Consider the following 20,305-nt stretch of genomic DNA (forward strand, 5'->3'; position numbering starts at 1 on the left):
TGTTCTGCACTCATTTTGAGTTCAATTATTAAGAATGGAACAGCAGGACATGTAGAAAACATCAATACAGTTAAATGGCTGCGTGAAAGGGAAATTGTGTTTTGACTAATTTAGAGTCATACAGCATGGAAATAGATCCTTCGGCCCAACTTGTCCATGCCAAGCAGTTTTCCTAAACAAAACTAGTCCTGTATGCCTGTGTTCAGCCCATACGCCCCTAAACCTTTCCTATCTGTGTACCTGTCCAAACGTCTTTGATGTTGTAAGTGTACTCAGCTCTACTACTTCATGTGGTAGATCATTCCATACACACACGTGAGACAAAAAGGTGCCCCTCACAGCCTCTTTAAATCTTTCCCCCTCTCACCTTACATCTATGCCCTCTAGTTTTGGGCTCCCCTATTCTGAGTCAGAGACCGTGGATATCCACCTTATCTATGCCGCTCATGAACTTATAAACCTTTATAAAGGTCACCCCTCAGCCTCCTACACTCCAGAGAAAAAAATACCAGTCTATCCAGCCTCTCCTTATAACTCAAACCCTCTGTCTTGTTAACATCCTTGTAAATCTTTTGGCATCCTTTACAGTTTAATAACATCCTTCTGGGCAACCAGAATTGTACACTGTACTCCAAATGTTGCCTTACCAATGTCTTGTACAGCTATAAGATGACGGCCAAACTCCTGTACTCAATTTCTGACCAATGAAGGCAAGCGTGTCAAACGCCTTCCTCACCAACCTGTCTACTGGTGACACCACTTTCAAGGAACTATGTACCTGCACCCCTAAGTCTCTCTGTTCTACAATACTCCCTAGAGCCCTATCAGTGACTGTGCAAACCCTGCTCTGATTTGTCTTAACAAAATGCAACGCCTCGCATTTATCTAAATTTAATTCCATCCGAGATTCCTCAGCCCACTGGCCCAGTTGATCAAAATTCCATCGCACTCTTAGATAATCTTCTTCACTGTCCACTATCCCACCAATTTTGGTGTCATCCACAAACTTACTAATCATGCCTCCTATATTCTCAACCAAATATTTACATAAATGAACAGAAGTGGGCCCAGCACTTAGCCTGGCAACACACCTCTGATCACATGCTTCCAGTCTGAACAACAACCCTCTACAACACCTCTGTCTCCTACCTTCAAGCCAATTTTGTTTCCAAATTGGCTAGCTCTCCCTGGATCCCATGTGATCTAACCTTACTATCCAGTCCACTGTTGAGAGGTTGGGTAAGAGTAGTTGTGGGTTGGAAGACAGTAATTTGGTGTTTGTAAAATACTAGGGGGGGAAAAAAGCAGTGTGTGATCCCTTTAAAAGATGAAATGCTTTTTCTATGCTTAAAGATCCAAAAACAAACATCTGTGGGCAGCAGCTTGTGGGTTTGCAGGTGCACAGAACTCAACTTAACATTTGTATCAAAAAGCCATACAATTAGCAGGCCAAGCAGCAGTTTTGTTATCAAGGCAACAAGTTTTGATTTTTAGCCAATCCATTTGAATCAGGCAACCAATCAAAAACCAATTAAAATTTAAATCTGATGGTTTTGACAACATAGGACCAATCTTATTATAAGAAATTGACATGTCATCAAGGGTATAAAAGGAGAGAGCAATTGGAAAAATCAGGAGAATTGTTATTTACATAAATGATCTGGATGTGAATGTACAAGGCACGATTGGTAAGTTTGCAGATGATACAAAATTAGGTTGCACCGTTGATAGCAAGGAAGGTTGTCAAAAATAACAGAGGGATCTTGGTCAGATGGGGAAGTGGACTCAGGATTGACAAATGCAATTCAATACAGATAAATGTGAAGTGCTGCGCTTTGGAAAGTCAAACCAAGGTAGGACTTATACAGTAAATGGCAAGGTACTGAGGGGTGTTGTGAACAGAGGGACCTGGGAGTACAAGTACATAGTTCGTTCAAAGTGGCATCGTAGGTAGACAGGGTGGTGAAGAAGGCATTTAGCATGCTAGCCTTCATCAGTCGAGGCATTGAGTGTAGGAGTTGGGATGTTATGTTACAGTTGTACAAGTCATTGATGATTTGGAGTCTTGCATACAGTTTTGGTTACCCTGTTACTGGAAAAACATAGTTAAACTGCAAAGAGTGCAAAGAAGATCTACAAGGATGTTACCAAGACCAGTAGGCCTGAGTTACAGGGAGAGGTTGGCCAAAACAGGGCTTTATTCCTTGGAACATAGGAAAATGAGGGGCAACTTTGATGAAGGGCATAGATAGGATGAATAGATATAGTCGTTTTCCCAGGGATGGATATTGAAAACTAGAGAGCATAGAGGGGAAAGATTTAAGTAGGACCTGAAGGGCAACTTCTTCATGCAGAGAGTGGTGTATATATGGAATGGGCTGCCAGAGAAAGTGATCATGACAGGTACAATAGCAACATTTAAAACATCTGGATAGGTACATGGATGGGAAGGATTTACAGGGATATGGACCAAATGCAGGCAATTGGAACTAGCAGAGTGGACAGCATGGACCAGTTGGAGGCCAAAGGGCCTGTTTCCATGCTGTATTACTCTATGGCTTTGACTCTAGTTAAGTGTCACCTGCCAGAGTTAACAGCCATCAGCTCTCAAGAGAGAATTGCTAGCTCTCTCAGTCTGGAGTTTTAGAGAAAGCACCATTTAAGTCGAAAGGTACCTATGGCACAACTAGTTAATATTCCCGACAGACGAATTCGAAGGAGAAGGTGTTTCTGATAAAACATTCGACAGAGAAGGCACAGAAAATTCCGGAAGACACTTAATGTGGCTGTAATTTCGAGAGATTAAATTATTTTTGTTTAATTTTTATACAAGCGGGACTTGTAATTATTGGAAAGCATACCATTAGAATGTTATTATATTCGGGAACAGCAGCTAGAAGGGGTTTGTTAATAATTTAGTTAGTTTGCTCCCCATTAGAGTTAGATAAATAAATTGTTACTTGTTGATTGTAGAGTGTCAGGGGTTTATTTTACTTAACCACGAGAAGTTGCGGAAAAGGCAGGTTACACCATTCTTTCCACACTTTTTTTTGTTACAAAACATAGGGTGAGACGCTCCTCTCTGGATGTTTCAGTTTTCCCTTCGAGGGGGTCAACGTCTGCTTAATAACAGACTGGGACTTGGGTTGGGGAACCAGACCGATCTGAACTATGAAAGGTCCTAGCAGGTTTAAACAGACTTGAGGATTAGAGTCCTAGAACTTTAAAACTTAAGTGAGAAGTGGAAGATCTGTTTAAGTTTAGTTGCTTGTTGTTGGTTAAAATCAAAAAAGTGGGGAAATGATTCTTAATAGGTATTGGGGGATTAGGGGATGGGGGATGTTGAAGATGTTTCCCAAATTTGCCAAGTAAGTTTAGAAAGACCAAGGAGTCACTTAGAATTAGCAGGCAGGCTAGAATTGGATTTAACTAGGGATAAGAAGAAAACTGAAATTGTAACAGAGTTAGTCAGGCATTTAGGCATAATCAGAGAAACTGTCGAGTGCAGTGGAGTTAGAAAAATTAAATTTCAAATAAGAAAATGAGTTAGAAAGTGAATGTAAAAGGTGGGAGTTAAAGGAAAAAAAAGAAAGAGAGAAAGAAAGAGAGAGAAGAGCCATGTTAGAAGATAAAGAAAAGGGAGAGAGGGTTCTTAGCTGAGCAAAAAGGAAAAGAGACAGAGTTTGAATACAAAAGTTGACAATTAGACAGGAAAGTCAATTTAAAAAGGATGGAGATGAAGGTAGAAGGTAAGCTTAGTGAGGAGGAGAGTGATGATGAGCAAACTCCTCATAATCAAAGGCCAGGTAGGGATATATGCAAATAAATCAAAACATGACCAAAGTTCAATGAAGATGTAGAAGCCCTTTTCATTTCCTCTGAAAAATTGGCTAAACAGATGAACTGGCCAGAGTTTTATGTGGGTAATGTTAATTTAAGACCAAGTTGGCAGGCAGGGCGAGTGTGGTGTTTGCAGCATTGTCAGAGGTGGTGTCGGAGTTGTGTTGTTACAGGAGGATGATTGTGGAATTGAAAGGCGAATCGGTTATTTTTTTTTAAAAAAAAAAAACTTAAATATCCATCAGAGAAAAAAATTCATTAAAAAAATTACAGTTGGTAACGGCCTAACAACATTTTAATGTTTACATTGCAAACAATGCATTAGAGACGATCGTGTATACCGATCGCAATCCTTTGACATTTCTGGAAAGATTCAAGGACAAGAACACTAGATTATTTTGTTGGAAGCTTATGTTACAAGCATTTAATTTATAGATTGGACATGTTGCGGGTCATGAAAATATTATCGTGGTGCTTTATCGTGGGTTCAAAAGAAAAATGATTATATAAGATAGAAACGGTAGTGTACAATGTTATATGTAACTAGAATTAGAATGAAATGTGTAACTCTAGATTAATGAGATATGGATGTAGTAATAAAATGGAGTTAAAGGTTTGAGGGAAAAAAAGCCATCTTTTTGTTATGATAGTGACTATTTGGTTTTTAAGATGCCGGGGGTGGGGGGGAGAGAACGAAGAAGTGTGTGGTCCTTTTAAAAGATGACATACATTTTCTTCCCTTAGAAATGCAAAAAGGATGTCTGTGGGCAGTAGTTTGTAGATTTGCAGGTGCACAGAGCACTCAAATTAAAACATTTGTATCAAAAAGCCATACAGTTAGCAGGTCAAGCAACAGTTTTGTTTTGTTAACAAGACAAGTTTTGATTTTTAGCCAATCCATTTGAATCAGGCACTTAGATAACAAAAACCAATTAAATTTAAATCTGATGGTTTTGACAACGTAGGACCAATCCTATTGTAAGAAATTGATATGTCATCAAGGGTATAAAAGGAGACGGAAGTTGGAAAATCAGGAGAATTGACTGCCATCTGCCAGAGTTAACAGCTCTCAAGAGAAAAATCACCAGCTCTCAGCCTTCTGAGTTTTAGAGAAAACACCAGCTAAACCAAAAAGGTACCTATGGCACAAAAAAACATGCCTGACAGAAGAATTCAGAGAAGTTGTTCCTGACAGAACATTTGACAGAGAAGGCACAGAACATTCCTGAAGACACTTAATGTGGCTGTAATTGAGAGGCTAGATCTTTTTATTAATATAAGTGGGACTTTTATTTATCAGAACAGCATACCATTAGAATCTTGTTTTATTTGGGAATAGCAGTTAGAAGGGGTTCATTTGGTTTATTAATAATTTAGTTACTTTGCTCCCCATTAGAGTTAGATAAATAAATTGTTACTTGTTGATTGTAGAGGGAGTGTCGGGGTTTATTTTATTTAATCACTAGAAGTTGCGGAAAAGGCAGGTTATACCACTTTTCACACTTTTTCTCTTAACAGATTGCAGAACAAGGCACTCCTCTCTGGATGTTTCGGTTTTTAGTTATCAGAGGAAGGTCAATCTCTGCTCCATAATACTACCATGCAGAACCTTGTCAGAGGCCTTCCTGAGGTCCACGTAGACAATGTCTACCACTGTCTTTAACTATCTTCTTGGTTACACCCTCAAAAAAAAACTCAATTTCCCGCACACAAAGCCATGCTGACCATCCTTAATCAGCCCTTGACTTTCCAAACACATGTAGATCCTATCTCTCAGAATCCATTCCAACAACTTACCCACCACTGATATTGGGCTCACCAATCTTTCGTTCCCTGGCTTTTCCTTGCAGCCTTTCTTCTACAACAGCAGATTAGCCATCTTCCAGTCTTCTGGTACCTCACCTATAGCTGTCAATGATACAAATCTCTCTAGTAGGGGTTCCACAATTTCTTCCTCATTACTCTTTTGCCCTTGAAGTGTTTGTAGAATCTGTTGGATTCTTCACGTCCCCTTTTTGACACCCGATTCCCCTCTTAAATGTACTCCTACACCCCCAGTACTCCAAGAGATTCACGTGATCCCAGCTGTCTATACCGGAGATGTCTTCTTTTTCTTGACGAGAACCTCAATATCCCTGGTCATCCAGTGCTACCTACTCCTGCCACTCTCTTCACACCAACGGGGAAAATGCTGTCCCTGAACTCTCTATCTTGCTTTTGAAAGGCTCCCACTTGGTAAATGTCCGTTGACTTGTGAACAGCCTGCCCCAATCAACTTTTCAAAGTTCATGTCTATTACCACCAAAATCAGTCTTGCCCCAATTTAGAACTTTAACTTGTGGACCAGGTCTATCTTTTTCCATAATTATTTTTAAAACTAATATAATTATGGTCACTGGTCCTAAAAGTGGTCCTCCCCACCACTTCAGTCTCTTGCCCTGTCTTATATTAGAAGTCTTTGAGGAAGTAAAGCAAATGAAAGAGGGATCTTATAGGTGTGGTGTAATTGGATTTCCAGAGGGACTTGACAAGGTGTCACATCAAATGTTACACACACCAAAAAAACATCATGTGCCTTTAATTTAAGGGGGTGGAGAGAGTTGGAGGAGGGACAATAGAACAGTTACAGAATTGGTTACCTATGAATGGGTTATTTTTGCACTGACAAGATGCTGTGTTGTACAGGGATCAACAGTGGGGCCTCTATTTAACAATGATATCAATAATGTGAATGAAAGGGCTTGATGTTAATTTTGATGATGCAACCATATAAAAAAGGAGACAGGAGATTAATACATGAAAAGGACACAACAAGTCTGCAACAGGAGATAGACTCGTTATGGGTACAGGCAAAGAAAGTGCCAGAATGAATATAAATGTAAGAAAATGTGAACATGTTCACTTTGACAGAGAGAGAGAGTAGAAAAGCAGCATAATATATAAATTGGATATTACAGAACACTACAGTACAGAAGGGATATCTGGATCTTGATACTACGATTATAATAGGTTTTTGTAAATTTAATCATGGGAAATGAAACACCAATTCTTACCGATCCATAGTGGGCAAGCAGTTATTGAAATTATGCCCTCAGGTGCTGGATTCTCCCACAAGGAGAAGCAAGCTTTCCATGCCAATCATGTCATGCCCCTCCAAGACTCTTATGATTAAATAAGGCCATTCTCATTCTTCTAAATTCCAACAAATACAGGCCCAACTTATTCAACCTATCCTAAGGGGTCCTTGTGAACCTTGTCTGGATTACATCCAATACCAGTACATCTTTCCTTAGAGTGATACCAAATAGCACAAGTAGCATGCCACATAACACAAGTAGCGAGTGATATACAGTGCTAAATGAATCCATAACCAATGGACTAGATCTAAGCTCTGCACTCCTGCCACATCCAGTCACGAATGGTGGTAGAGGAGGCTACTTTCGCAAGTATCAGCATCCTCATAACAGTGAGAAAGACAAGTCCGAAATATTCAGCCAGAAATGCTGAGTGGATGATGTATCTCGATCTCCTCCAGTGGTTTCCAACATTAAAGATACCAGTCTTCAGCCAATTCAATTCACTTCCAGATATCAAAAAAATAGCTGGAGGCACTGGATACTGCAAAGGGTACAGGCCCTGACAACAATCCAGCAATAACTTGCCGCTCCCTTAGCCAAGCTCTTCAAAACAGTTATAGTACTAGCATCTAGCTGAAAATATGGAAAAGTGCCCAGTTATGTCCTGTACACAAACAGCAAGACAAATCCAACCTGGCTAATTACTGCTGTCGGTCTACTTTCAATCAATAAAGTGACGGAAGGTGTTGTCATCAACAATGCTATCAAGTAGCACCTGCTCAGCAATAACCTGCTGACACCTCTCTGGGTTCCACCAGGGCCACTCAGCTCCTGACCTCATGACAGTCTCGGTTCCAACATGGACAAAAGCACAGAATTCCAGAGGTTAAGTAAGAATGACAGCCTTTACATCAAGGACACATGCAACTGAGTGTAGCATCGAGAACCCTAGCAAAACTGGAATAAATGCATATCGGGGGCAAACTCTCTGCTGGTTGAATCATGCCTACCACAAGGAAGATGGTTGGGGTTACTGAAGGTCAGTTATCTCCATAGGTGCTCCTTCAGGTAGTGACCTAGACCCAACCATCTTCAGCACCTTTATCAATGGCCTGCCCTCCATCATAAGGTCAGAAGTTGCACTATGTTCAGTACCAAATTCTTAGTTACTGAAGCAGTCCTTATTCAAATGCAACAAGATCTGAATAAATTTCTAGACTTTAGCTGACAAATGGCAAGTAACATTCATGTTACACAAATGCCAGGCAATGACCATCACCAATGAGACACAATCTAATCACCACTCATGACATTCAATGGTGTTAACATTGTGGCGATAACATTGACCAGAAATTCAACTGGACCTGCCATATAAACACAGTGGCTACAAGAGCACGTCAGAGGCTAGGGATACCACAGCAAGTAACTCACTTCCTGTCTCTCCAGAGCTTGTCCTCCATCTACAGGAAGCAAGACAGGAGTGTGCTGGAATACTCCCCACTTGCTTAGATGGGTGCACCTCCAACACACTTAAGCAGCTTGACATCATTCAGGACAAGGAAGCCCACTTGATTGCAGACCACAACCACAAGCTCCACCGCTGAAACTCAGTAGTTGCAGTGTGTACTATCTACAAGATGCACTGCAGAAATTCAAAGACCCTCAGAGAGCACCCTCCAAACCCACAGCCACTTCCACCTAGAAGGGAAAGAGCAGCAGATACATGGGAACACCACCACTTACAAGTTCCCCACCAAGCCATGCACCATCCTGATTTGGAAATATATCACCATTCCTTCACGGTCACTGGCTCAAAAATCCTTGAATTCCCTCCCTTAAGGGTGTTGTGGGCTAACCGAATGTAACCAGACAGCAGTGGTTCAAGAAAGCAGCTCGCCACCACCTTCTCAAGGGCAGCTAGGGACAGGCAATAAAATGCTAACCAGCCCCCAACACCCACTTTCCATGAATCAATTGAAAAAAAATGGATCAGAACTGTTCAGTATTCCAGCTATATAACTTCTTAAAGACCTCACTATTTTTACATTCCATTTCCTGTGAAATAAAGACAACATTTTAGTTACCTACCTCATAACCTGAAATTGGAGCAAGCATTGTGATTCATGCACAAGTACTCCAAAATCCCTGTGCTACAGCTTTCTGCAGTCTTTCTCCATTTGAGTAGGATTCAGCCCCTCTATTCGTCCTGCTAAATCGTGTAATCTCACATTTTCCAACATTATATTCCATCAGTCAAGTTTTTTGCCCACTTGCTTAATCTAAATCCCTCTGCACACAGCATCACAATTAACACTTGCCACCTATTCTTCAGTCATCCAGACTTGGCTAGAGTACTTTGACAATTCCTCATTCAAGTCATTAATGTATATTGCCCTGGAAGAATGAGAGGTGATCTTACTGAAATATACAAGACCCTTCGGGGACTTGACAGAATGGATGCTTGCAAGTCAAGATTAACACTAGGGTACAATTTAAAAACAAGGGGTCACCCAATTAGGAGGTGAATGAAAATAATTTCTCTCTCAGATGTTCATTAGCCTGCGACATTTCCAACAAAAAGCAGCAGTATCACATAACATAACACCACCAGCAAGGTAAATGGGATATACTATAATATCTTACAGAAGTCTAATATCCTTATAAGAAATACAACTTGAACTTAGTTCTGAAGGCATTTCTAGATAATCAAGCCAATTATAATCGCACCGTGTGTAACTTTTCGTGTGTTTGCTGTCAACTAAGCAGTCATTCTGGACAAATGTTTCATTCGTACAAATATTAGTGAGTGAATTGGAGGCTAATTTGGAAAAAATACAAGTTAAAATTATGGAGGTATTGCTTTAAACAGTATTCAAAAGTTGTTACTTGTCCAAGATGCATTAAAATACAAATAAGTTATACTTAACGAAATCTAAACGAAGATAACTGCATCATTATATTGTACCCTACCAAGAAGGGAGCTCTCCTTAGCAAATGCTGCAGCAATGGCAGGATCCATAGATGACTGGCCATCTCCTGAAGGAAGATCTGGACGGGTATAGTCACGACTTTTATCATTGTTGTATTTTACATTCAAGTTCACCAATTTTGAAAAATCAATCCTGAGGGTGCAGCAAGCATTATAAATATTCTGACCATCCAGAGCCTGTAAAGATCAAAAAAGGTTATTTCAGAAGATGAAAAATCAGAAGTATGCAAGTGTTTTATCACAAAAGGTCAGATGGCTGCAAAAACCTTTGCAACCTTAATTATAATTATAAATCAGAAATGAAGAAGGGTCTAGGCCCGAAACGTCAGCCTTCCTGCTCCTATGATGCTGCTTGGCCTGCTGTGTTCATCCAGCTCTGCACCTTGTTGTCTCAGATTCCCCAGCATCTGCAGTTCCTACTATGTCTGATACAAGAAAATGGTGTTTTGCTTTGACACACCACAGATAATTGCCAGTGTGGAACATTTTAACTCGGCCTGTCAGTGTGATCAATATGCTGGTAAGGGGCAACCACCTCATTAATATGCAAATCAACTGCACATTTTCCCCTTCTCTTCCTAAGCTTTATTAAATACCGTACTACTAAAATTACGAATATTAGACTGGAGAATGAGAAAGAACAAGCAAGTCATTGATTGGGTGGGAGAGGTAAGCAGGGCCTGATAACAGCATGTTAAAACAAACTAAACAGAAACTGAACATGGACATAGGCTTATGATAGGTGCATGATAGTAACAGTCAAGTCCCCAACTGGCCATGGAAATTCATTCACATGGATGTCTGAAGAAAAATCACTGCGATAAGTAGAATGAGAGGAAGTGGCAAGGCACTGCTGCTCCACTCTCAAACTGTTTCTGTCCTGGGTGTGTGGTTTGACGTTATTGGGATATGGGTCCTTCGTTGGAATGGGCCTCTCTCGTGAGAGAGCGTGTGTATCTGCAACAAGTGGAGAGGGGGTAGAAGGTGCTGCAAGAGTCATATAGGACTGGAAAATTGCAAGAGTGATAGTGGTGGTGGCGGCAAGGCTGAAACAGTGCTGTTGACTGAAAACTTGCTAAATCAACAATACTCCATTAAATGGGATCTCAGACTTCAAACTGCTGAGGCAAGTAATTCCTCAAAGAAAATGTGTATCTTTAGCTTAGGGCTGCATAAATTCAGGTGAAATAGTTGAAAAACACGTAGCAGGCTTTATTATAATGAACATTGTCAACAGTTAAATTTAAAATGAGAGACTAACAGGAGAAATGCAGTAAATAACTGAACATAACTGCCTTACTAAAAAAAGTTCTAGCTTTGTGCATGTGCAAATGAATCAAATCGGATGCATCCTAGCCATTCTATAGGTGATTATAGTGATGGTTTTTCCGATGTAGAATATGTCAGTTACTGAAAAGAGACTTATTAACTTTCATCCATGATGTTGTACCAACTTAACTGGTGTCCAGGAGACTAAAACTTTCCTTTGTGCTTTGGCTTTAAATTCAATAGAGAGTTGACAATTTAGGATACTAACCAAATAACGTAATCACTCTCAAGTGAAAATTCAAATGGAGAGATTCTGGTGAGGTGGTCCTGTCACCAGGCTAATAATCCAGTACAATAGGCTAAAACTCTGTACATGGGTTTGAATCTAACCATGGCAAATGGTGAAATTTAAATTCTATTTAAAAATCTGGAATTAAAATAAGCAAGTCTAATGGTAACCATGTAACCTCTGTTGATTGTCAAAACACACATCTGGTTCAGTGATATCTTTTGAGGAAGGAAAACTGCCATCTCGGTTTGGTCTGGCCTACATACGACTCCAAACCCACAGCAACATGGTTGACTTAACTGCTCTTTGGGCAATTAGAAATGGACGAAAAGGCTTAGCTCACATCCCGTAAGTGAATAATCACTGAAGTTATGAGAACTTTAGCCTTTACTTTGTAGTACCACTTAAAAACACTGAAGTAGTTGCCACTTGTTAACAAGGTGAACAGTGTAGTGGATAAGAGTGAAAGGGTATTTCAGAGGCCAAAATTAATGATTTGGCAAGATGAGGTCAAATCTGACTGACTGCTGAGAATTTAAATTCAAAAACTTAATTGGTAGATCTGGAGTGAAAAAAAAAATACACAGGAATCAGTAGCTGACCACAAAACTGCCAGATTGTAGTTTAAGCCCAACGGGTTCACCCATGCCTTATGGAAAACAAAATCTCTCACCGTAACTAAGTCTGGCCTACACATTATACTGGACTCTCAGCAACGTGGTTTTAACTTTTAACTGCGCGCTAAAAAGAGCCCAGGAGCTCTTCAAGGCAGCTCACCACGAACACCCTCTTGAAACCTTTTATTTGATCTTTGTCAAATACTCCTACTACAGCAAACTTTTCATTAAATCAGCACCAATGAGACCAACAGGATGTCAGGTGATCAAATATTGCGGATAATCAAGAGATACATACAACCGCTGTGAACCTTGACCTACTAAAACATCAAGACATTAACATCCTCAAAGAAAACTACGTAAAAACATCAACATCTCCCGAAACAAATGTAAAAACAAACTAATAGAAACACGTCACTGGTTATACTTTATTTACAGTATAAACACTCTGATATTGTGGTATTTGAGGTATATAATTGCCAGTTAACACAAAGTTTGCTGTATGACAGAAGTTCCAGTGTATGAAGATTTGACAGTCAGGTGATGGGCAACAAGAGGAAAGATTAGCATGTAGCCCACAGAGAGACAAATGCTGTGTGATACTTCCTGAAACCCAAAACTAACAAGTCAGGCTGACTGTTAAGGCCATCTACTAATATCAGCTCATCTGTTAATACCGTGTCGTGAGGTTCTTTGCTTGTAGACAAGTGATAGTAAACCACATTTAACCATCAGAATCTGTGCATATGAAGTGCAGAGCATCTGATGGGTTTGTTTTAAAGCCACACATGTATACAGTTTAGAGGTAAGTGCTCTATAAGCCTCTGTTTCTTTATTTGTTTCCTATTATTAACTCCTTTTGTCTTGTTCCACCATCATATTTGACATTGACTGTCTTGTGTTGTCCACCCGATTAGAGAACTTCCCTACTTCTTGCCCTGCCTTCCAAAAATAATAGGTTTTAAACAAATTCAAACTATTTACAGTTCTTAAAAAAAGGCCGCTGACCTGAAACATTAACTTGGTTTCTCTTATCACAGATACTGTCTGACCTGTTACACATTTCAACAATACTTCATAGGTCAGAAAAAAAAATTGAGCTTTGAACAATTTGAAATAATGCAGTGTTACACAGGCAAGATTTGGTAAATCAGCATTAAGTCTGCTGAAGAAATTAAAACATTGAAATACTCTCAGTATTAAATTTTCACTTCATTGGTAGTGATTTCACATTGCAGGTTCAACTCAAAATTAATTTAGGTTATGGCCAAATAACAATGAACAAAAATATTAAGAACTTTAAAAAGGTTCTTTTGTTTCACAGATGTTAAACAACATCATGATGGTTATCTTCAAAAATAAGCCAGATATGTAAACATACTGAATCTAGCTGTGCCAATGCTATCAGCCAGACAATGCATTAAAGCCATCACAATAAGCCCATAGCCAGTATTATCTCACTTCAGTGAAATACAATTGCCTATTTTCACAAGGATAAGCAGAAATACTGTTTCTGTATGATGAAGACTTTCAGCTGTGCCCCACTTACCAGTTTTGCTTGGTGTGCATTCATAGGATCAGAATATTGCAGCAGAGCTTGAAACTGATTATTCTTTGTGAAAGTAATGATTTTCAATACTGGCCCAAACTTGGAAAAAATCTATCACAAAATAAACAAGAATGCAATTATTGCCCGTCAAAAACGGAACTGAAACCTAGACAAAACAATTTGAAGCATTACGGTACCTGATAAAGTACATCCAGAGTTACTGGATAGTACATGTTGTCAATAATTACTCTGAGTACCGGGCTCTGAGCTGGTGTCACTGCACTCTCACTGACAGTAGTTCCAGTAAGCGGGGTGCTTGCTGTCTGCACAGCAGTTACCGCCTGAAGAACAGCTTGGGCACGCTGAAAGCAGTAACAGACAAATAGGTTTCTCCATTATACCAGTTTTAAAATATTATTTCTGATATAGAATCCTTAAACTGTCAATTGCTCTTCTTCTGCCAAAATTAGGGAAGAGAAACAAAACTAAAAGCCATCTGTTTGCCTGTCAGTTTTTAAAATACTTTTAATTAGAATTCAAATTTGCTATATATTCCTATTCAACAAATTCTAATTTGGGAGTTATTTACATTAATTTAATTTACTAGAAAATTCAATTTTAAGCACAACAAATTATTAACAAGGAGTTTCACAAAAGAGTTCATGATTTCGGATAGAAAAGGTATTTTCAAGTTGACAGACTGATAGCAGTGGAGTGATGCAAAGATCAGTGCTGGGGCCAAGCATTTTTTAAAACTTTACTCCAATCTTTTTAGATCAGTGGTCAAGAAAAATGTATCTAAGCTTGCAGTTGATGCAAAGCTAGATGGGGATGCAAGCTGTGAGGAAGACACAAACATGTTAGAAATATAAAGAGGTTAAGTGAATAGGCAATAAATTGTTAGATGGAATATAATGTGGGGAAGTGGCAGAAATATAAATCAAAAAAGACTTCATAAAAAGCATGAAACTCCTGAATATCGCCGGAGAAGGGTGGGGAGAGAGGAAGGGATGGGGGGGGGGGGGGGGGAACTAAGAGGCAGGGGAAAGGACGCAGCAAGGGAGAGGACTGAATCTTACCATACTTTGGAGAAGTGTCACTCGTGTGTCATGGAGGGTTTCTCTCATTCAGGCCTAGGTGAGTTTTCATGCAGTTGTCTCAAAACATGCATCATTAACTATAAACCATGCCCCTATTAACTGATGTTAGCCCAATTCTCCCAATTTCCAGAGCAACTATGGGTATGCCAGCATCCTGGCATGTGTCATATTGAAAACACCATTACACACCGGATCAACTGGGGTAGTCTGGAACTGCCCTGAACATTTGCAGATATTTGTCCCAAGCCTGGTTGATAAGGGGAAGCTGAACCCCACTTTGCTGATAATGACCTGGTGGACAGGATGGTATGGAGGAGGGCCATCCTCTTCCCAGAGGGCCACCAGACTCAGCTAGCCTGGTCAGAGGACACCAACTGGGTCACTGCAGTCTCCACAGTCTAAAATAACACCCAGCAGTGCAGGGAACCGAATTACCATTTGCTCTCTGCTACCTCAGTCATGTACTCTTTTACTGTATAGACCTCCTACCAAAGCTATCACTCATGATCATATGCAACTTTTCTCATGTCCACCCAATTCCCCTATAGCACTAACCCAGCAGGCCTCTGTGCTGCTACTCACTTCATAGAGCTGCCTCATCAACATTCGCCCAGCTGCACCAGCACAGGCAGCTGTGACAGACACTTTCATCTACTCAGTTCCTCCCCGCTCTCGCATTTCATGGGAGTGTAGCCCATAACAGCCATTTTGTCACCTCAACCTGTACAAGGAGAGGATTTTGGTCCTGGCCAATAAACACCAGGACTACTCATGGGGTGCAAAAATCCCCATTCCCCCAGCAACCAAGAAAACAGCATTGCCATCACCCCTCACTTGTGAATTTCTATCCACTGGTCACAAAATTCTAATTTGACTTCTGCAGGGACCAGTGGAGTGCCCACAGTCTCCAAAATCAAGAGGTCCGCCACGCAAGACATATCATCTTCCATCTTGGGAAGACGGCAACGATGCCCCAATGGAAGCACGAGCAAGGCTGCCTCACCCCCTCATCACTATAAATGATATTTGTAAATATATGTTCTCTTTTCACCAAGTATTAATAATTGTCAAGCTACAAATGGAATAATGAAGTCACAGAGCCCACCCATCCTTATACTACACAATATTTCCTGGTCCAAAAGGTAGATGTGAGCAGCTCCTGCAGCATGTGCAGGCAATAGGTGATTGCTGTGGTGGCCGCAATGCTCATCTTCCCAGGAGGACAAACACTGCTACTGCATCAGTGGGATTAATTTGTTACCTTGCATTGTATGGTCAGGAGTGTCCAGGACAACGATTTTGACTGTACACAGTAGGCTAATGCCCAAGGGTCTCAAAGTACACCTTACTCACACAAATGTTTCAGCTCCAGTGGGGGTAGGTCTATGTCTATGAAATGCCACTGCCCTTTGTGGAGCCCCACGTCACTAGAACCTCTCCCACACAGAAAGAAACCCCGCACAATGGGAGTGAATGCGACAACTTTAATTTTCACTGCATGTAGGATGGAAGGCAACCTTGCGTGCTCATCTGATAACGAGTTTCTCATGATCTGCCTCTCCATGTTTGTGACACTCTAGCATAAACACCCCCTCCTGGTAGACCTCTCCATTACCTTCCCCAAGTCTCCACCTACCTTGTTTTCTGGCGTCTGCACTTTACCTCCTCTCCATGGTATATCAAGTGAACACACTAGGTCTGGCTGTGCACCATGGAAGCCAGGGTGCTGAGGGGAAGCCCTTTTCCTTTCCATGCTCTATTGTTTACTCCACCTTATAATAGAGTAGCTCACCTTCCAATTACTATCATCTTCTCTGCATCTCAGGATTTTCCTCCAATCACCACGATTAAGTTCTCCAGCCTTACTTCCACACACTAGCCCCCTCATATGCCCTTGAAACCATCATATCCCACTCAGACTGAACCTGGTCCACCCCTTTGACAATTCTAGTAGGAGACAGCATCAATGAGTGATCAGCGAACCGAGAGATATCTATACAACTCTGATAGTGTTCCTGTAACTTCCCGGACTGGCTGCAATGGATCCAAAGGCTGACTGCTTCCCACCATCATCTGGACTCTCAGACTCACTGACCATCATACCAAGTGGATATCTGACTGTGACCATGCTTCTGAACTGACACAAGAGGCTGCCTCTGACTTGACAGAAGACAGCTCTGTTATACTGGAGATGGAGCAGTTTGTTTACAGCACATGAAGCGCAAACATGAGATTGATACAGCATAGTGTTACATAACAAGATGATGATTCCCTTGATTGAGAACTGTTGACCAGCCAGCGCTAAACAACAAGGCAATGCAGCAATAGTGTGAGCCTGTAAGCTTTGGTTGAAGAGGCAAAAAGCTCAAAGGCAAGGCAAGGATGCCATGAGAATCCAGGAAAGCGCAAAGTGATTAAACACCGAGAACAGGCATGCAGTCCTAGGATACACCCAAGGTTCAAGTGCTACCACTAGCAAGAGGCCCATCTTGACATCAAAAACTTAAGAGGAAAATGCAACTTGTTGTTCCTGACATCAAGACAAGTCTCAAGTTATCATGCAATTCTCCCAAATTTCTCACCACAGCCCACGTCATTTGGGGCTGGGGTGATTCTGCACATGCTGTTGAAGCATTGTCTTCTACACATCAGGACAGAAAGGAGTACAAAATTTCAAAGGGAACAGCTGAACTGTGAGGACGACGCAGAGAGGAGTCTGTGAGATTTGGACAAGTGAATGGGTAAATGTATGCTATAAATTTTAATGGGGAAAAACCTCAGATTATCTATTTCAGTAGCAAAAACCAGCAGGCAGATTATTTGAATGGCGACTGACTAGGAAAAGGGAAGGTTTAACGAGACCAGGGTGTCCTTGTACTCTCGTCACTGAAATAAAGCATGCAGGTGCAGAAATTGGGGATAACGCAGGCATGTTGGCCTTCATAGTGAAAGGATTCGAGTACAACAGTAAAGGTGTCTTGCTTCAATTGTACAAGGTCAAGATTCCACGTCTGCAGTTTCATACGCAATTTTGTTCTCCTTATTTATGTAAGGATGCTTGGGCTATGGAGGAAGTTTAACAAAAGGTTTACTAGACTGATTCCTGGAATGGCAGTACAAAGAAATGCTGAATCTGTTTGGTCTATATTCACTGGAGTTCAGAAGAATGAGAGGGATCTCACAGAAACCTATTAAATTCTAACTAAACAAGGTAAACTCAGGATGAAAATCCCCAATGACTGGGGGAGTCCAGAACAAGGGATCACAGTTTAAAGATATGGAGTAGGCCACTTTGAACTGAGATGAGGCGAGATTTCATAACCCAAAAAGAGTGGTGAGTCTGTGAAGCTGTCTGTGACAGAACAGTTGAGGCCAAGATATTGAGTGTTCTCAAAGAGGTTAGATACAGTTCTTGGGACTAAAGGGATCAAGGGTATGGGGAGAAAGCTGGAACACGGTATTTAATTGGATGATCAACCATGATCTTGTTGAATAGAGAAGCAGGCTTGAAGGGCCAAATGGACAACTCCTGCTACCATTTTCTATGTTTGTGTAATTTCTAAGAAAGAAAGACAGACATGTACAAACACTGCTCCTTTTTCAATTAAAGCATGGGGCCAACTGTCACTTTGTTATTCCCTATTGACCAAAGTAAACTTGCCTTTCTGAATTTATTCAAAAACAAGGGGGAACTAACGTTCCTGCTTATATTTGCCAAAGCCAAAGCATCAAAGTCCACTCGCCAACTAATCATTTTTCCCATGGAATACAAATTGCTGTTCCCTCTACTGCTTGTCCTGATGAATGGCAAGATGAAAAGCTTTGAAAGCATGTCTCTATTTTTCAGCAGGAGTCTATTTCTGTATTCAGAGCTACATTCCCTCTAAGTTTTCCTGCTGCTGCACTAACTCGATGCGGAGGTGCCAGTGTTGGACTGGGGTAGATTTGGCCAAAAATCACATGATGCCAGGTTTATAGTCCAACAGGTTTATTTGAAGACACAGGCTTTCGGAGTCCCACTCCTCCTTCAGGTGTCAGTAAGAGGTGGCGTCAGACAATTTATAAGCAAAAGATCAAACAGTCATAGAACTGATGCGAATGTGCTGAACAAACTTAAGATGGCTGTTAAATCTTTAATCAGTTAGAAAAGATTAATATGCAAATTCCAGAATTTCTTTCAATTCACTACCCTGAGATAATTAAAGGTTTTATCAGTTCCGTCAGTTTACCAAAGCTGACGTCCCAGGTCAGACAATGCATTTTAGGTGTGAGGCCTTGTTTAGAATTCAAAATGTGTATCAACTTGGAGTCAGACTGGTTTTATTTCCAAAATTAGGAATTTATAAAATGCCACATTGACTGTCTACCAATTATGTGCTTTTTGAACAAAACCAGCAGCTAAAAATTCCAGTCAGTGCATTAGCACACCCATTTCCAACGCTGACCTTGTGAGCAGCTGTGCAGCCACACAGCTTTGAGGAAACATTTTTACTGAGTGACCATTGGCAAACCCAAAACAATAGGGCTCAAAGAGCTGACTGCGCTTTTACGAGAGAGAAGTTAGCATACATCAGTACAGCAATACTAAGCAAGACAAATGGCATGGTGGCCTTTATTACAAGACGACTGGAGTAAAAAAAAAAGAAGAATAGGAACTCTTACTGTCATTTGGGACTTTAGTGAGACCTGGACTTTTGTACCGAGGTTTTGGTCTCCTTGTCGAAACTTACCATAGCGGCAACTCAACAAAGTTTCCCTAGATTGGTTTTAGGGCGAGAGGGTTATCGTATGATGAGGCAGCATTAATTCGGCCTACGCTGTCTGGAGCTTAGAAGAATGTGAAGTGATCTGTGATTTATACACTAATCTGGATTGAAATTTTGAAGAATGGCTCACTACAAATAGGAAAAAACATTAATTTCTTGTGCATCACTCTATGCAAATGCAATGCTCAAAACAAAGCAATTTACATTCAAATTTGGGAATAGAAGTATGAGGTAAAACAATCACAGCCAACCCAAGCCTCGATTCATAATTCTAAAATGAAGAAATACGAGGCAACACTCCCAAAATGAACCAAACAATAACCTGATTTAAAGCATCATCTGTCTTCAATTCTTTATGGTTTGAGTACTGGATGTAGATAGGCTGATTCCGAAGGTGAGGTGTTACTGCAGTGTAGTAATTCACCATAGTAATGGCTGCCTCTTCAGAAGCCATTTCCAAGAAAGCCTGGAAAAGTGTAAAGGAATCATGAAAATAGCAAGCACAACTTTTTTAAAAGCAGCATTTAAAACATTTAGACAATGTGATCAAACAAATTCATTAAGTAACACCTGATGCATAGCCAAGTATTATTGTTTTTCATTATAAACTGCCAAAGCAATAAATGGGAGAGATAATAGGAACTGCAGATGCTGGAGAATCCGAGGCATCCAGCTCTGCACCTTGTTGTCTGCAATAAATGGGAATTTCTTTAATGCTAGCTTTAAATTTCTTCACGTGATTAACTCAATGTTCCATAAAACTACAGGTAGTTCTCCTATACCTCGATAGTTGTGTTCTTGTGCTATAG

General features: G+C 40.6%; 1 protein-coding gene across 4 annotated transcripts in view; it reads right to left on the reverse strand.

The window, feature by feature from the left end:
- The window catches only part of ptbp2b (polypyrimidine tract binding protein 2b), an 85,826-nt gene that overhangs the window by 18,909 nt on the left and 46,612 nt on the right, over positions 1-20,305 (reverse strand). For 3 of the 4 annotated variants that reach the window (XM_048601926.1, XM_048601929.1, XM_048601927.1), the window contains 4 exons: positions 19,819-19,962; positions 13,828-13,992; positions 13,631-13,741; positions 9,888-10,083 (listed from right to left, as the gene is read on the reverse strand). In XM_048601926.1, the coding sequence (XP_048457883.1) occupies positions 9,888-10,083; positions 13,631-13,741; positions 13,828-13,992; positions 19,819-19,962 (616 nt within the window). The remainder of the gene's footprint in view (positions 1-9,887; positions 10,084-13,630; positions 13,742-13,827; positions 13,993-19,818; positions 19,963-20,305) is intronic. The other variant, XM_048601930.1, reaches the window with a different exon arrangement.

This window comes from Rhincodon typus, chromosome 10, assembly GCF_021869965.1.
Source record: "Rhincodon typus isolate 14 chromosome 10, sRhiTyp1.1, whole genome shotgun sequence".
Classification (NCBI taxonomy): domain Eukaryota; kingdom Metazoa; phylum Chordata; class Chondrichthyes; order Orectolobiformes; family Rhincodontidae; genus Rhincodon; species Rhincodon typus.